Below are 19,946 nucleotides of genomic sequence, written 5' to 3' on the forward strand. Positions count from 1 at the left end.
ACAAACATTTAATTACAACTGTTATTTTGTCTCATCACTATAAAGACAAACAGGTGGCATAACCTTGAAACAGCGCAGTTCAATAACCTTGTACGCCAGTTCGAAGATACATCGCCCATTCGATCACGACTTGCCAGAAACGCAATCTCTGAGCGGCCAAACTTTAGTGGGAAGGGTAAAAGAATTATTATTAATAATAATAATACTAAGAAACCTGAAAAAAATGGTCATGTTTAACGACATTATTTTAATAAGGGTTTCGTTTTTGTACAAACTTACGTTCGGAACCCTAAAAATATAAATAAAAAAGAATAAATGGCATTTGAGTAGTGGCAACGCTACAAGGCGACATTTCTTCGACAGATATAGGGGCGTGGCCAACACGAATGCGACGTTGACAAACGGCAACTACACATATTTGCCGTCAGTACAGTCCGTGCCGCTACCGCAGTTGCCTCAACCCATACCACTCCCGCAGATGTACCCGCGGTTCCCGATGCCCGCGCTGCAGCCTCATCCGCACATCGACAACTACAACGTTCCACGTAAGTCACATTTATTTTCTTAACAATAAATATAACAATAGGGATGATGACAGTTTTTTAAATTGTATTTTTTTTTTATTCTTGACAAGTTAGCCCTTAACTACAATCTCACCTGATGGTAAGTGATGATGCAGTCTAAGATGGAAGCGGGCTAACTTGTTAGGAGGAGGATGAAAATCCACACTCCTTTGGTTTCTACACGACATCGTACCGGAACGCTAAAGCGCTTAGCGGTACGTCTTTGCCGGTAGGGTGGTAACTAGCCACGGCCGAAGCCTCCCACCAGCCAGACCTGAACCAATTAAGAGAATCTCAATCTGCCCAGCTGGGGATCGAACCCAGGACCTCCGTTTTGTAAATCCACCGCGCATACCACTGCGCCACGGAGGCCGTCAAAAATATAAATTAGGAGTATGCTACTAGTAAAGCAATTTTGTAAAAGTACCAGGGTATCTGCGATCATTACTTTCGGAGCTACAGCGATTTAAAGGGTCAGATTTGCGGCGCTGTCGCGCATCCCTGGAAAACGCCCCATACAAAATGGTACGATTTAATGACGTCGTAGGTCCTTAATGATCGTTAGATTTGTATGGGCGGTCAAATTAAATTACTTATACTTTATGTTTATAGTTCATGTGTATTGAGGCTAAAACTGTATGAATTTTCGTCTAATTACGTTCGTAACACTCTAGATGGCCCGCGGGGGCCGGAAGGGGGTAGCGATGCTTCGTGCGCACGACTTCATACCTGCGCAGTCCTTTCCTCTGCCCCGCCCCCACGACTTCATAGCCGCGCAGTCCTTCCCCTCCCGTCGCCCGCATATCGGCTTTCTGATTCGATTGAGATTCTGACGCTCTCGACGGTAAAATCTGACGCTTACCAGATAGAGTGGCCGCGTGGCGAGCGCTTACATGCGAGCGACCCGAAGGTCCTTATGGAAGCTTCGCTTAAAAAATATTCTGATGTAATTACAATTAGAAGATTAAAAAACCCTGCGACAAAGTCCGCTAATCATTATTAGTTCCTTAGGTAAATATTTTGAATACCACTATTCACACACTGAGTATATTTTTTAGGTGAACATTGCAACTACTTGGAGCTAAAGATAATTTGTATATATTTTACAATTTATGCTTACAGAAATACAACAAACGCTGCCAACGCAAGATATTCTCCCGACTACAGAATTCACACATCAAGCTGAAAATTCCCGTACCGATTGCATTCCACCAACGTGAGTATTGTTTTTTTTAGACAAAAGATCAATAATATTTAGAACTAAATTCCATAAACTTAGGAAAAAGTTTCAGATAGTGTAACCGTGAGTTTTGTCACTTTTAATGTCACTTTTACTTTTTGTAAGCTATCAGAAAGTGGAGAAACTAGCCAACCTTTGCAAAGCATTGTAGGACGAGTTTCTAAGTGTCCTGTCATCTGTATTTAATTTAAAATAAAGTCAATTACATTACGGCACAAGGTCGTAATGTAACAAGAGATACTTTACGAGCAAATGTTTTATGAAATAACAAACATTGTTTCACTTTGCCTGTAGATGGCAACAAGCAACGCCCAAAAAAAAAAATATCACGTGTCTCAAACGGTGAAGGAAAACATCGTGAGGAAACCTGCATACTAGAGAAATTTCTTAATTCTCTGCGTGTGTGAAGTCTGCCAATCCGCATTGGGCCAGCGTGGTGGACTATTGGTCTAACCCCTCTCATTCTGAGAGGAGACTCGAGCCGAATGTGGGTGGATAACGACCCACCGACTTACTTTTCAAGTCAAGCGAGCGGGAAGAAGTTTTACTTCACAAATAAGTTTGTGTTAAAAATATATATATTTATATTGTTTACAGGAACTACGCGTCTGCTATAATGCATAACCAGACACCGATTGGTATAAATCAGAATGGCATCATAATACCGATACCGGAACGCCCATACTACGGAAGATATAGTGGTGTACCTATCCACGATGAGAGTACAGGCAATGTACAGTTTCCACGTCCCGATTTCGTGAGCCCCGTTTATCAGGTTCCCGCAAACTCTGGGCCGATAACTGCTTATCAGAACCAAGAACAAAGTATACAACAGCCAATGCAGAATTTGTTTGTGCCAGTGCAACACGAAGTTCCAAGAAACATGAGCCCCTACACATTCGAAGATCGTAAGTTCTATAACTGTTTTCAAAGAAAAAAGAACCCCCAATTTGAAATTATTAATATACAGGGTGCTGGGGAGTACTTCCCATAGCTCTGGGGTTTTAATCTTTACCATTACACAAGCTACTCTGCATGCTTTCTTTGGGGCTAGATAGTGATGTGTATTGTTTAAGTATATTTATTTATATTTATTAGTATATTTAAAAATTAATTTAAAATGTTCAAAGAACATGTGTTATATTTGCGGAGTAAATAATATTTCTTTTGTAAATAGATCTTAAAATGTGTCCCTTATACGCATTCTTATAGTTATGACGTAGCCAAACTTTAAATTTTTAAAATACATGGCTAGATAAAGGTGTGTGTTACATGGATGGTCAGAATTATTTGAATTACTTTGTATGAAAAATAAAAAGGTTTTATTCTTTATTTAAAAAAAAAAATATTAGTAATGCAGTTTGGCACCTATTAATGGATTCGTCAACACCTTGAAGTTATTTGAAATACTCCCGAGCACTCTTTATAAATCTCTGTGGAGCCATGATAGCCCAGTGGATATGACCTCTGCCTCCAATTCCGAAGGGTGTGGGTTCGAATCCGGTCCGGGGCATGCACCTCCAACTTTTCAGTTGTGTGCATTTTAAGAAATTAAATATCACGTGTCTCAATCGGTGAAGGAAAACATCGTGAGGAAACCTGCATACCAGAGAATGATCTTAATTCTCTGCGTGTGTGAAGTCTGCCAATCCGCATTGGGCCAGCGTGGTGGACTATTGGCCTAACCCCTCTCATTCTGAGAGGAGACTCGAGCTCAGCAGTGAGCCGAATATGGGTTGATGACGACTCTGTATAAACCGATATTTAACGTTAAACAACAATCGTGGCTAGGTTTTGACGGCCTCCGTGGCGCAGTGGTATGCGCGTTGGATTTACAAAACGGAGGTTCAGGGTTCGATCCCCGGCTGGGGATCGATCTACGACTGTCATGGTAGCCGATCACATTACCATGATAATATTATGTCGTCACAGCAAAAAAGGTGGTCGTGGACGACATTGGACGTCGTCCTATAATGTGAACACCTCCCTTTCAATACACAAGCCACAATACTTCAAACTGCACAGCAAACTTTCGCTCAGACACAATGGAATCGCAGCCCAAGTCTGTCTGTACCTATTTGGATACAATTTGCTATTGAGATAAATTGAACCTTGGAGACGGATCCGTTCATGTATTTTTTTACCATGTTCCTTTTCGTTATAAAAAGCCATTTCCATTAGTCATACATTTTATTCAGGAAAAATACATGGTCCCTGCAGGATATGTAGTAAGTAAAAGTTACTATACGAAGATTCTACATATTATGTACATCTAAATAATGTACCAGAAACCTAAAACACTAGCGAAAGTATCTCTCTCGCCTAAAGGCAAGCTAGATGCGGAATGTTTATCATTAAACTATATGTAATAATTCTAAGCTTTTAATTAAATTTCTTTTCATTTACGAACATGTTACTAAATTTATAATTAAGTATAAAACTTCTAGCATAGCTTAATTTTTGATAACCATTCCACATCGAGCTTGGCTTTAGTATAGACTAGCTGACGCCACGCGGTTTCACCCGCGTGGTTCTCGGGATAATATATAGCCTATAGCCTTCCTCGATAAACTATCTAACACTGAAATAATTTTTCCAATCGGACCAGTACTTCCTGAGATTAGCGCGTTCAATCAAACAAACAAACTCTTCAGCTTTATATATTATTATATATATTACTTCCATGATTTGACTCACGTAACTGTTTGTTATTCGCAGCAATTGCATCGGACCTTTTGCCCGACTACCGGGTCAAAGCGCCGGGTTTCACTTCCGTTCCTGTGGACCTTCGCATTGACACTTGGCCTACCACAAACAATGTAAGTTTTTTACTGCCTAATGCCTCTAAAAGATCGGTAATACAGTTTCGAAGATCTGTTAATTGTACGGATGGGTGCGTGCGTGCGTTCGTATGTGTGCGCGTGAGTGCGTGCATGGGTGAATGCGTGCGTGAGTGATTGCGTGCATGCGTGATTGTGTGTGTATGTGATTGCGTGCGTGCGTGAATGCGTGCGTGAGTGATTGCGTGTGTGTGTGATTGCGTGCGTGCGTGAATGCGTGCGTGAGTGATTGCGTGCGTGCGTGATTGCGTGTGTGCGTGAGTGCGTGCGTGCGTGAATGCATGCGTGGGTGATTGCGTGCGTGCGTGATTGCGTGTGTGCGTGATTGCGTGCGTGCATGATTGTGAGCGTGCGTGTGTTTGTGTGATTGCGTGTCTGTGTTTAAATAACCTTCTATGTGTGTCCCCTCTCATAACTTTCAGCTACATTTGGAAGCCTTTGTACTCAAACTTAGCGGTAGTAGTTGTAATAGTTGACGGAACAAGCTCTTCTTAATTAGTTTTATAAATACACTCAAGTTTTAAAAATTTAATGATGCATTATTAGTTAATACAATGGACGCATTTCTCGCATATTTTTCTTTTTACTATATTGTGTTGCAGGTTTATAACTTCGAAGGAATGAGAAACACTTTACCACACATTCCGGCTGCCACAGAAGATGTAAGTTTACAGAAGACTTGTTCAATTATTATTATTTTATAGGCTTGTGTTTAAGAGTCATTACATGGTACTTGTAAGTGAAGATGTGGCTTACATAGTGGGTGTGCCTAAGAAGTGCTTATTCATTATTTTGACTTTAAGATATAACTCTCTTAAAGTCAAAAGAATGAATAGTGGTATAATCATATATCGTGGCATAGTGAGTGTTTTATGTCCATGGCCGTGGGTTCGATTCCCACAACTGGTAAATATTTGTGTGATGAGCATGGGTGTTTTTGAGTGTACGAGTGGTTATATCTATATTATCTACATTAATATTATGAAGAGATAAAGTTGGTGAGGTTTTATGTCAAATTATGAAGTGATATTTAGGGTAGGGGTAGGGGTACGATAGAGGTAGGGTAGGGGTAGGATAGTTGTTGGGTAAGGGTAGGGGTACGATAGAGGTAGGGTAGGGGTAGGGTAGTTGTAGGGTAGGGGTTGGGTAGGGGTAGAGGTATAGAAGGGTAGAGTAGGGATAGAGAATAAGTGCACTTATGTCAAAACGAAGCTTGACCGGGTCCGCTAGTTTATATATATAAAAAAATATAGATTAACAAGTTTTCATAGCTTATTTAACTTGGTACATAATATGATTTTCCTTGGCAGATATTCTCAGTGCAAAACGACCGCCGGGCGGTGGGTGCAGATAGACTAGGGGTGGTGACAGACCGACACGCGACCAACAGTGATCTCACCAACAGAGCTGATGATGTAAGTTATTTTCACTAGTACTAAATAGACAAAATACCCACTAAAGTATGTTGGAGGTCACATACTGTTACGGAGAACTCTATTACTAAAGACATAGGGTTCATAATAGCTCGCCCTTTCGAGTTGTTTACTTCGAGTTGATCAAATATATAATATTATCAAATATTTGAATAAACAACACGCGTAGGAGTTCCCAGAATGATATGGAAGCGTTCTGAGTGGGTATAAGTACGTGACAGAGATGACGGCTCGGGGCAGTTAACTTCGAAACGAAGTAAAGTGAACATCGAAGTGACACAAGCGATACAAGAGAACTGTACTGAACTCGGCTACGATTTTGGACTACGAATCGCCTACGTTTGGAAGTGTGCCTTGATACTTTGATTAAGGAGCAGATTAACGTCTTATACGAGTCACCAGGTGTTTAATTCCAAATCCTCGAACCCTAGTTCGTAACAATACGTTAGTGTGTATTTTGTCTATGAAACTAAATGTCGTTAAGAATGATAGATAAGAGTAAATGCAAAAAAACAGCGTGCGACACGTTTGAATTGGCCGCACTAGAGTGGTCCGACCATGTACTTGTACATTTTGGTTAAAACGCGGAGTGCGCCAGACCTAGTATAAGGTAACCCCAGAATAAAGATGATCCAGAATGAATTTACAAGTAGCGTGGTGAAGCCGATGAAACTCATAAAAAAACAAACGTTACGCGTTTCCTTGGCACGCTCATATATGTACAAACTTATTTTATAATTTGTATTTCATAATTTAACACTAACAACAATTACGTATATTAATATAATAATCAATAATTACCATATTTCATCATTTTATTTCTTTAGTTTTTGTGGTGAGTTTTTAAACTATTTAAAAACATAAGACGTAATTTTTCACAATATTGAAAATTACTGATGCGACCAACGTCATACATTGTACATACGGTACATAGACTAGATGATCAGTGCCATTAGCACGGCTCACGGAACTGACAGAAAATTATATGAAAACCTGTCAAATAGTGTCCCGCTTAGCATTGGAAACAACTGTTATCCGCCGTTTTCATGAAACGTAAATGCAGTCTATACAATTTAATGTCGTTGGATGTGACGCTTCATGTCGTACTGACTCGATAATGTGTTCGATTTTGTATTTGGAGCGGTTACGACACCGTCGTGTTCCTCTACCTGCCTATAATTCTTTAATCTGTGAGGGTAAAAAAACTCCTACTTTCAAGTTAGTTACACTGTTCTATTAAGACCAAATTGTTAATTAAAGTGAAATGTGTTTATCAGCATGATTATATTTCTTTACAGCGTGAATTAGAAGAGGAACTTCAAGCTTTAGAACGTCGCATCGACACGGAGTTCAAAAGTACTGATTAAGCATGTTTTGAGGTATCCTTCACCAAATATTTATAGGCAAAGTAGTTTTAAGCAATATGGTCATCACATTGCTTGTATGGTATAATGTAAAAAAAGGTATTAGTATATTTATTTTTTTATTTGTAATAATAATTTTAAAAGTCTGTGAGATTTGATATGTAAATCTCATTTAGCTTTGATAAAATAATCCTATTGTATAAAATAAATGAACTGATTTTCGACGATTCATGAAAACGTTTTACAAAAAAAAATACAATATAGGAATTGTGTCAACTTTTAATTTGTTATTATAGCTGTTAATGGACTTATTAGAATTCAGTGAAACTGAAAAATGAACTATTTATTAATTAAATTTTAGTATTAATATGACATCACATCACATTATAACAATGTTGACATACAAGTAAATAAAAAATAGACATTCTTGGTGCAAAATCAAAATCAAAAATTCAAAATTCTGTTAGCATCCGGCCGTTTCCAATGGATTTGTTAATATTGATTTTGATAAGTTATGTAAAGAAAAATGAAATAAACGCGCGACACCAAAGAAAGTTCTTGATTAAATAGCGATTTTATCATTGTTTAATAAATATATTGTATTAGTCAACGCAATTTATCAGACATGTCATAATTGTTCACGTACGTACCTGTACGTGAACAATTATTTTATTATTTATCATAATATTTTAGACAATTTCAATACAGACAAGAAATTTTTACAGTTTTAAATCAATTATAATTTGTCTTATATGACCCCCTTAGTTTAGAATATAGTAATTGTACAATTTAATCCTTCAGTGGAACTGAAAAAAATGACTATTTATTTAATTTTGTATAAACTACAATTTTATATTTTTAAAACAAAGTAATTTGTATATATATATGTGTGTGTATGTTTTTAATTGTTTCATAAATTTACTTTACACATGTAATATTTATCTACTCGTATATTTCATCACAAAAATACATCACCAGATAACAAATAACACCACTTAGTAGTTATTAGTTTTAGAATAGTGATTAGGGCCGTGATCAGGAAACAGTTGTTATTAAATAACAACTATTTGTAAGCTATTACAGGACAATATCTCTTATGAGACGTATTTTAAAAATATTAAAATATCCTTCAGAACAGAAGTAAGAAACAGCAAACGATTCATTTGCTGCAGAAACCTTTGTTGACTTTCCCATTATTTACAGCTAAGTAGCATTGCGAACGCGATCCCTCCATGATATTCGCCTGTAAACCCACATCTCAAACGCCTCAAGCGTACTACACATATCTTGCGTTAGAGTCCAAGCTTCAACATCATAGAATAATATAGAGAAAACTTAACATCGAGAGATACTCTTATATTGAAATTGCGGTTGCCGAGAACTATTTTTTTAATTAAATAAAGCATTTCTTGCTTGTATTTCCAGACTTATGATCCCCGGTTTCGTCAATCATACATCTTCCATATTGTAATACAAGTACAATACAAGATCTTCCAATCTAGCTGCCAGTTGTAGTCTATCCACCAAAGGGTGTACTGCATGCTCGTGATAATCAATCAAAAGTTGTAGGTAGGAATAGGAAGGTATATGGTATTGGCATACGTTACACATCACACATTAATAATGGAAACTTTATATGTTATTTTTATATTTTTCAAGTTGTTTTTGAGGCAATGATGACAATGCCATTGAAGAAGAATGTTCACATTTATATAATTAATGTGATGTATGAGTTACTAGTATATCGGTATGTGAATTAAACACAATAACCTCAATAGAGTTACAACAACTGTTTTTTTTTTTAATATTGAGTCTATTATAAAAGTCACAGTTCGTGCATATGCCGTAACATCAGTGTTAGAGATACCTGACCTGACCTGACCTCCATACTGAGAAAGAGATAGGGTTAATTTAGATTTAGATATATTGAAGCTCTTAATGGCCCTTGGCCGTTTTTGTTTTGGGTCTCCAGAACTTCTAAAGACGTTTCATTGACCATCTTGCTTCGATTCCCGCTCTAGTTATTGAAACCGCCAAGCATAATTGACATTTATTTACTTCCGATACTTAAGACTTAGCATTTACACGCGGAGTTCATAATAATTATTATTATAGTAAAAAAATACCAACCGATTGTAGCAAAAATAAAGTGATTACGTTCTTAAGGTCGTAGCTCACTTAAACGACATTGTTATGATCCACTAATCTTAGTAAGTTCACCTCGGAATTTGAGATACCTAGCTGAATATGTGTATAATTTTTGTATTTTGGCTTTCTAAAAGTTGTCTCATAAACTACATAATATGCTAGGGTGTCCGAGTCTCTTATTTAAAGACAAAGGTCACAAAAGGCGTTTTTTTTTTTTGTAAATATCTCATATCATATGGGATTTTCGCAATTTGTATGTATCATCAATGTTATAGAACTTTAAATTCCCTACAACTTTTGTTTTTAATTTTTTCGTTTAATAATTTTCGAGCGCTTGGCGGGCTGCTCTATTCTATGTTTTCCCTGTAAAATGTATGAATAAATTGTACACAATTGAATATTAATTATTTTACCGACAGAAGCGCTGTTGTCTCAGTAAACTATGAACCTTAGATTATTTTTATTTAACGCCGGTGTTATGTCGAAAATTACACTACAATATACTAACATTTTCCATTTACATGACTGGTAACTTGTAACAAATGTAAATAGTTAACAAAAAAATTATTTATACAACTCTGTTGAAATATAAGGCCACGAACGCATGGAATTTTAAATTATCATCATCATCAGCCTGTATCCATCCAGTGCTGGACGCAGTGGCGTGCATAAGGTTGTCGATCAGGGTATGCACTAGTAAGAAAAATTAACCAAACTGGGTAAATCTGCATTTAAAAGTATTAAGAAAACATCTCTTAGGGTATTCAGGACTTTAATGCATGTATGAACTGCACGCCGCTGTGTGTGAAGTTTAAATCAGCGGCCATGTATTAATATTCAAAATGGGCCGCATGTTTTAAAAAATCGTCTATCTTATATCCGGTAAGGTCTGATATATGGATATACATATCCATATCAGGGCTTACTTCTTTTGACGACATAAGCTTCCATGCGTTTGTAGTCTGATTGTAACCGAAGTCTGCCTTAAAAATTTTATATCGATAGACTAAACTCTGCTTCCATTTTTTTCGCAATCCGTTTAAAGTTTAGGAAAAAATGAAAAGCGTGACGAAATATTGCTGTTTAAATGGATTAAAACTATTATTTATTATATTATCAAATGTAGAATATTATGTAGATTATATACTGCTAAATAAAATATTATGCTCATTGTAGATTTCAACACCAACAACTTAAAACTGAAATCGAAATTTTCAGTGACTGTAGGTTGGGACGATATTGAGCTACATTAGTCCCTAGTCAAGAAGGAAATTACATCACATATTTAATTACTTGTAATTTAGGGTTAAGACAATAAAATACTATATTTTTACAAAGTCTGCTTTATTTAACGTTGATAGTGAAATAAAACGATTATACATCACTGAAGAAGCTGCTGTACTCTCGTAAGAGTATGATGCATAATACTGTAAAATAAGTTTCTTCTCTCTTCATTAGGAGTTTAATTTTATTATTATTTAATTTCCCTAGTTCCTAAATATTAAGAATATTTCCTGTATCTTCATTTTTACTTTTGAGAACCATGCCAAAATGGATCTTCTTGTCACCGTTAGTTCACAATCAAATTATTATTTATTGTATTCAATAATAGCATAGAGTAGTGTAACATTCTCGTAGATACGAGCTATAATAGTCAACTAAAGTGACGCTTACGTTTAAACAAGCATCGTTTTATGACTTTTAGTTTCATATACTTATTTATTTTTACTATCGAGGTGTCGATTTGATGAATTATACTAATGTAATATAACATTTGATTTGTGAATCACTCATTCCAGAATATGAATTTTATTAAAATGTGTAATGATTCTGATTAATTGATCAATGAAATAATGTTTTAAATAAAATTTTCAATTTATATTGATTCATTGTAATTTTAAGTGTAAAAATGGTCATATATTATTTACAAGGAAATACAAAACTTTTAAGGTCTAAAGGTAGACACATTATTTACTTTCATATGAACCAATGAGTTTAATTATAATTAGACTTGCCGTCCAAAAATGACTTTTGACTATTGAAATGAAAATTCATCACAATACTCACGTGCTATTTATTTATTTTTTAAATTATAAATAAAACGAATAAAATCAACCTTAAACCTTAAAGATAAAATTGTTTAAGGCCGGCCGCATACAGACTTTTCCGTAATCGTTTTCGTAATGCGTCATTTCGATTTGGAATTCCGTGAGACTAACGAATACTTCACGTTTTTCTTCGTTCGGAATGTTTATTGTCGCAAGGATTCGTTACGTACGTGCGGTATTTGTTCCGTTTAAAAACGTACATGTGCGTCATTTAATGTATATTATATTGATTTCATGAATTGATTCGAAATTAACGGATTAGGAAAACGAATACAGAACGAGTTATGCGCCAGGCCTTAAATTTGTAATTGGTACTCTCGGACAGTAATTAAAATTATCTTAGCATTTATGCAATGATGCTTCAGGTTTTAAATGGTTTGATTAACATCAAAAATATAAATGCATAATAATAATGAGTATTAATAAGTATTCAGAGTAAAATTGAAAAATTTAACAATTTTTTTTCTCTGTAAAAGTACCATGTGTATATAAATAATAAACGGAATTTTTTAGATTATTACTAATAATAATCTAAAAACATCCCGTTATTCGCCAATGCATCACATCACATTTATCAATTTTAAAGACAAATTATAAAATTGACGAAATATAAAATCACAGGGTTTTTTAACAATTTTCGCTGTATCTAATTCACGTCATTCAGTAATTTCGAATTGACATACGAACGGAAAGACAACAATGTTGTTAATTAGTTTATTAAATTCTTTACTATTTCATGACTCCCGCTTTATTTTTTTGGTTATTTAAATGAACACTAATACTGTTTTGAATGTTGTATTGTACTCGACGTACAGTATATGTTATACATAATACGACTTGTAACTTGAGCTAATCCTTATTACGGTTATTCAACATGTCACTGTTACCGGTTTTCATATTTTCATAATAACGTCTTTGTTATGCTTAGACTATCTTCGGGTATCTAGTATATTTCAAACTTGATTAGATAACCGATTATTTCATGTTAGACAATCATCGATCTCCTATTAAAAGTGGATGCACAATCAGCGACCAAAAAACGTCCCCCACTCAATGAGTGCCAATCACAACTTCTGGCACTCAATTCAAGTAGTCGCATTTGCAAATTCAACCTTAAACTCAATACTTAAGGTTGGATTTGCTCTGAATTTGGGTTTTTCTTTTTATATTGGACTATATGGCTTTTAGGTATAATTTTCTTTGCTAATAATTCTAAACTGTCAAAGCAAAATTGGCCAGTTTTTAAGTTACATTTTCTACACGATTGTGCGTCCTTTTATTATAAGAGGTCAATGCAACATAGCGTCAAATGAGAATTACGTCAAGTAAGTAAATGCTTATTTTTTCATTTCAAGGCTCAGTTTCAGCATTAAGGGCGAAACACAGGCATCGCAATCCGAAATTGACGACAATCATACGATAGCCGACAACTTGTATAACCGCTTTTAAGTAATAGCTCATTCATATTTTAATAACCTTCTTGCATACTTCACATGTTAACAACTTTATTTTGTTGTACTGTCAAATAGATAGTTTTAAAACAGGTGTTGAAATATATGGTATAGAAATTATGATAACTTTAGTGTTGACAGACTGTGAGTAATGTTTAGAACCTCGTGTGTAAAACTGCCCCTAGTTTACTATAGCATAACAAAATAATAGAATTCGGCCTAAGAAAGTATTTCAAGTTAAACAATAGTATAGTTTTCCAATGTCGTAATTACTATGTACTTTATAGGTACCTACATTAAAGAAATACTGTGGCAAACATATAGAACTGATAATTTTGTTAGGCTACTAAAATATGTATATTTCAAAGCTTAAAGGCTTAGCTATGTGAACAGACGACCATGTACAATCATAGAGTTCCAATATCATTGCTTGAAAAGGCCCATGTCCAACAGAGGGCGTCAATCCTGGTAGCTTCCATATACAATGGCTATCATATTCACACGCATTTCTAAATCGATTATATTATATTTATACATTTGTAACTGAAATATAAAATTTAAATGTAATTAATTGTTTAGTATAAATTGTTAACCCCTCTTTTTAACGACTGGAACTGGTACACTGCAAACGGATGGGTAATGTTTTGAATATATCTATAGTATTTATTAGAACATAATCAAAAATAATAATAATTTATAGCAATTTTTAAATGTTAAAAGATGTTAAAAACTTCTTAAGCGTTCAAAATGCTTAAGTAATGGAACAACCTCCAATTATTGCGTAAGTAATCTAAGTACCTTTCATTTAGAGTTGTAGAATTCTTTCTTTTTTCAGATTATCATTTTAATTTTTGATTTTCAATTTAGAATCCTTCGTAATCACCTAGATTTATTATTATTCTAAAATTATAAAATAGGTATAAAGTATTGACAAAAACCATTTAAAAAACTATATATCAATATACAATACTAAAAGATGTCACAGTAAATTTATAGTTATTCTTTTTAGTGTTTACTAGTTACCTTTAATTGAATATATCATTTTGTTCCTGTTAGAGCAATCTTTGAATAGTAATGTAACTATTAATATTGCTAAAACACCATTATTTATCAAAGGGTAATGTAGACATAAAGTAATATTTAAAAATATTCTTAATATTATTCAATTAGTTGATATAAGCTTACTAGTACTACTTTATTGATTACGGCATTGGTTATAACCTTAATTTATGCTAGGAAATTTATAAATTATGTATTTGGTATATGGGGAGCGATATCTAAGGCTGGTGATACATCTATGTATTCTCTTTGTATAGAGAGAAATGTATAAATAATGTAAGGCTGTAAAATAGATACAGCTGAGAGATTCAACTCTGCGCCGTTACATTATTGTAAATATGCATGCAAACTACTTATTTATATTCGGAGAAATATATTTTATTACTAAAATTGTAATCACAACAGTTGTAACATATTTTTATCACTACGATAGTAGTTATTGTTATTTGAATGCCCACAAAGGTCGTGTCCGAAGTGACAAGCATCATGTTATGTCAGCATAATGACTAATGCCATAGTGGCATATATGTATTACTCAAATGACTAAAAATAATATACATATATGTATCTACATACTCGTATAGTATAGTCCACCATACTGGCCAGATTGGCAGATTTCACACACGCAGAGAATTAAGAAAATTCTCTGGTATGCAGGTTTTCTCACTATGTTTTTCTTCACCGTTTGAGAAACGTGATATTTTATTTCGGAACGGATTCGAACCCACACCCTCTGGAATCGGAGGCATAGGTCATATCACGGCTATATCGTACAGTGTCACTTCGGGCATGGCCTTGTGTTTTTTGATCTCAAAACATCGAGTGTCGTGAAGTGAATAGCCTGAATGTCTCGCGACTGGGTTACTTGTTGATCTCTGTGCAATTATATGCTATGTGCAATAACTGGTACCGCAGGAGAATTATTTATTTAAACAAGCATTAGAGGTACCTCCTACAATAATTTATATTTTTTGAATGGTAACTGTTGATTGATCATAACATAGATTCTATTGTACAGTATCACAGACAGAATACAAAATGAATTGTGTTATTCAGTAATGCCATTATACTAAAAAGAAAGAAATTTTACGTTTGTGATATCTTTATAACTAGTAAATCACCCTGAGCAAAGAATGCACGTTGTAATAAGGGAATCTTGCTCGGTAATTTTAATTCAAACTATATGTCGTTTCAAATTTGATAGTTTAGGATAAAATTAGAAAAAATAAAACATTAGTCTGGATAACTTCATATAAAATATAACAAAATGCTTTCTAAATAAAATATCCAAAGCAGGGTTTTAATAAAACTGACTCAGCTTCCGAATTCGTTCAATTCAGAATCATAATTGAACATCATGATCGTCAATGTTACAGATTTTTTAATATTTAATTTAATCCCTTGGGCAATTTCATTCGCATCTCACTTGATGGGAAACTTGCCCTTTATGCAATTATAGACCTTGGCTTACTGCGAGCTTGAGTGCTATTTTGTTATTGTATAATAAATACCAAATTAGTTTTGGTTATTTTTTTTTCCTAGGAAAAGTTACGTTATTATTTATGGAGTGGTCTGTTTAAAGACCCGAGTATAATACTAGAAACTTACGTTTTGGGTCTGTGCAACCAGGCTGTGTAGATTTTGCTTTATTGTTTTGTAAAAATATAATGAATTGCACAGTTGCTCATCAGTGTTCTTTGGTATTATGTGCATGATTTTTTTTGAATAATACATCACAATGGAGTTATTATTAATTTAATTCGTGATTAGTTATATTTATTTTAGTATAGTTTTATTAACATTTTTTTTATTGACATGGTTTATTTTGCTTACCAAGATTAATTTATGCCTTTTGTAAAGCTTTGTTATGGCATCTGTAACATGTTTTGACAGTGATATTGATAACGTTTTTAAACGTTTCGACTGCTATACTGCCGTGCCATGACAATACAATGTATCTTACGGAACAATGTTTTGTCGTAACATCTAATAAAGAGTTCCTCGCACGTTGTTTACATACGAGTATACTGACATTTAAATGTTTTTTAAGACTCAAAAAAACCTTGAAAAAATGCATTCATAGTATACACTGTTTCTAGCAAATACACTAAAAACAGAACTGCGATTTCTCAACAATTGGTTTTTTCAGATAGTGTTTTGTCATGACACGACAGTATAGTTGATAGCAGAATCAGTGGTTTAATTAATATATATACATACCTCGCTGTTTAAGCATAAAAAAGCTGAACTATATATTTACATAATAATATTACAAAATGAAGCTTCACATATTCGAATCAATTTAATTAAGATTAAAAACAAACAGTAAAAGCTCTTTATAAGTGGGGAACGCAGCAAATACAAAAACCGCAAATATAAAAATCCATCGGATTAATTACAATCATAAACAATGCAAAGATCCACTCAAAAATACAAACGATTTCAAAGTTATCGTTCCAGCCCTTCTGTAGGACTAGGATACGCGCCACGACATATCTGGAATATTTATAGTCGACCAATAGTGGATGAACCGGAATAATCGCTCTTTCTTTCACCCTATCGCAAGGAAATAGGAGCGATATTTCCGACGCAGCGCTATTTGTCGATTCGTCGTCGTAGCGCTCATCTTTGGCCAACTGAAGTGAAGATTTCTGATTGCAATTATTTCATCCGCAAATAAGGAGCTTTGACTTTTCTAGAGCAAGCTTTTATCGGTACATGTCGCTGAATTTATGTTGTATATTTCACTCTACACTGGTGGAGAGAGAGCTATATAGACAAGTTGTCGCAAACATGAAATTCATATCAAGTATTTTTAGATGTTAGCGACTTGCGGCACATTTAATCCGGCGTCGGGTTGCGTCTTTCAGTTTTATTTTTATAGATTTTTATTGGTGGCACAGTGTCGCTGATCGAATGTCAATGTTTGCATTTGTTTAAGAATGCATAGAGTTTCCTTTGATAATATATTATATATACATATATTATACGGGTTGAATGATTTCAAGTGTACCGGATGGGCTCAATCTGAAACTACAAGAAAAAAATAAAACAGAATTCTTATAAATAATATATACTTCATCATCCGACACCACCCTGGGACTGTTGGTCGCCCTCCCGATAGTTGAACAGAACAAGTTGCCAGATTAGAGGATTATCGAGCCCTCCCCCTCTCTTCAGACTTCAGACAACTACTCAGACCTATAATATCCCATCGCTCATAACTTCTTCCAACTCGATGACCTTTTCATCGGTCCTCATAATGCGTGCGTTGTATGTTGCCATGTCTGGTCGTCGGGGTTGGCAGCGGAATCTCTGCCGAAGATGACACTCTTTGTCCCGCCGTTACGGTAAACGCTGCCAGAGCCAGGAATAGCGGGGAATAGGGGTTGTGTTATAATTTTACTGTCCATCACAAAGTTTTACCCAGTACTGACCAGACATCAAGTGAGCCGCAGTGATTCGCTGTATGCAGGCGGCTCAGGATCGTGATGTTTGAGAGTCCCTACAATAGGCCTGCAGTGGATGTCCATCGGCTGATATGATGATGATGATGATGATTATTCTATTATTGTTGTTATTGTTATACAAAATACATATTGAAATTAATTAGTCGATAGGCTTATGTGAAATTATAGTCTGTATTTTCACACAATCAGTATTCACATGTTGAAGAGCAATAATTTGTTCTTTCAAACTGACCAGCCTCCATTAAAACATAATAAAGATTTCTGTTTTGAAATATTTTGTGATGCAATTTTGATGAAAATTAGCCTCGCGACTACATAATATATATTTGCTTTAGTTTCGCATTGATCCTATCAGACACACTTGAAATATTCACGCTGTATATATATTGTGGTCTGTGACCTACAAATAGGCGTTATAAGCGCTAGTAGTAACATATATAAAACATAAATAGGTATTGATATTTAAAAATCTTCATAAATGAATTATTGTAATAAGTTTGTGATCTGATTCAAGAAAGAAGTCAGTACGATTAACTTGAATTTCCATGTACAATCAAATATATATTGCTTTAGTTGTTGCAGTGTAACTAAACTATATCGGCGACGTCGCTAGACGCTTGGTCATCCGTTCGAGCATTATAATAACCATTTACATTTAAATAAAAAAGGCTGAAGCAAATTTTTCAGTGATACTGTCTAGTCTGTCTTGGTACAGTGCAGAAGAATTGAATACTAGCACGAACAAGCCATTCGTTAGCGACGTCAATATCATTTGAGTAATTAAGTCCTTATATAGGACAAATTAGAACAGTAAAGGCTGGCGACGGGCGGCTGGTAGCAATACAAGGCGTTGCTCGCCTTTGGTACAAAACATGGACCGAGAGCGTTGCGATAGCCAGACATACCTCATTTTATGAAGGCTGTGAGTTTGTTAGCCCAAAGATTTTTTACTTTGACATATGTTACTAGCACGTCGAAGCTGAGGCGAACAAGGGTAACTAATTGTCTTCATTTTATTTAATCGCATAGTAAAGAACGAAATATATTTATAAATTAACAATGCCTAAATATTGTCTACAAATCGAGTTGTGTGTTCAGGAAGTGTAAAAACTATATATACATTATATATGAATATATACATTATATATGAATATATAATGTAATGTAATGTAAGTAAATGCAAGTGTGATGTGTGCGCTCAGTGGTGATTTTGAAGGGACGCAACATATCTAATAGTAATAATAAAATTCTTGTTGTTAGCCCTGGCCCCACAGGCAGGCAGCCGGTTTTAAGGGCCCAAATCTTCAACAGTCCAATTAATAATATAAAACTTATTTTTGTGAGAAATCATGTCCCAAATCGCCGGTCACTTAGCTTCACGGCAACCCTACGAAAATCACTGTTAAAGTTTTTTTTATTTAAGCTTTAGTGAAGGGTTGCCACGACTAGAAACGGTGACTAGAAAAATGATTCTGCGTTTTATTCTTGGACAATTGAAGATCTGGACCCTTGCAACTTAAGCCACCACGGTCCAAACTTGTGGTAAAAGCATGGGTTGACTAATTTTGAGCTCTTATAAAATGAGGTTTGTCTGGCCATGGTAGGCTGTTTGTATGACGTGTTGGTTTTCTTTACATAAAGCGCCACCTCGTTCGCTAGTCTTCACTAGTTATGTTTAAATACAGGCTAGAGCCTATAGATGCATTTTCCTACGCTATTATATTGTAATAATATTTGTTGCTTGAAGAGTTTTGTTTTAAATCCTTATCTTTTTGGTTTTATCCTTATTTTTAGCTTATCTTATATGAAATAAAATGTTTTTGTGGTATTGATGGTTTTTTTTACTTAACAGAAGACCTTAGTTCTACACCAGAACAACTTCTATTGTTATATCAAGCGCAGGTTTGATCGTGTATGGTTACTGCTCCCATTTGTGGGATGGTCTCCTTGAGACTTGTTCATTTGTGTTGTAAAAAGAAATTAATTGTAGGGAAGGAGGCAAAATGTGGGAATACTGAACTCACTACTACTTTACTTCACTGAACAGTGAACAATACCCAATTTTCACTAATTACAACAATTTTGGATTATATTTTCTATTTACTTAAAACTTAAAACCGTTTTGAGTGTGCATCAAAATCAATTGTTTATGTTATAATACAGCATTAATACAATTATTTATATTATAACTAGCGGACGCCCGCGACTTCTTCCGCGTGAAACTCGATGTAAACTTTCAACTACCTCTACCCTACCCCTACAAAAAAAAA

At 34.8% G+C, this 19,946-nt stretch overlaps 1 protein-coding gene across 2 annotated transcripts in view; it reads left to right on the plus strand.

Annotated features, from left to right (window-relative positions):
* Positions 1 to 19,504, plus strand: part of LOC112045874 (roquin-1) — a 31,708-nt gene extending 12,204 nt beyond the window's left edge. For both annotated transcript variants that reach the window (XM_024082245.2, XM_052890854.1), the window contains exons 10-16: positions 364 to 545; positions 1,686 to 1,779; positions 2,401 to 2,711; positions 4,522 to 4,622; positions 5,246 to 5,305; positions 5,954 to 6,058; positions 7,375 to 19,504. In XM_024082245.2, the coding sequence (XP_023938013.1) occupies positions 364 to 545; positions 1,686 to 1,779; positions 2,401 to 2,711; positions 4,522 to 4,622; positions 5,246 to 5,305; positions 5,954 to 6,058; positions 7,375 to 7,443 (922 nt within the window). In that variant the 3' untranslated portion in view covers positions 7,444 to 19,504. The remainder of the gene's footprint in view (positions 1 to 363; positions 546 to 1,685; positions 1,780 to 2,400; positions 2,712 to 4,521; positions 4,623 to 5,245; positions 5,306 to 5,953; positions 6,059 to 7,374) is intronic.
* Positions 19,505 to 19,946: the final 442 nt, after the last annotated feature.

Source organism: Bicyclus anynana, chromosome Z, assembly GCF_947172395.1.
Source record: "Bicyclus anynana chromosome Z, ilBicAnyn1.1, whole genome shotgun sequence".
Classification (NCBI taxonomy): Eukaryota; Metazoa; Arthropoda; class Insecta; order Lepidoptera; family Nymphalidae; genus Bicyclus; species Bicyclus anynana.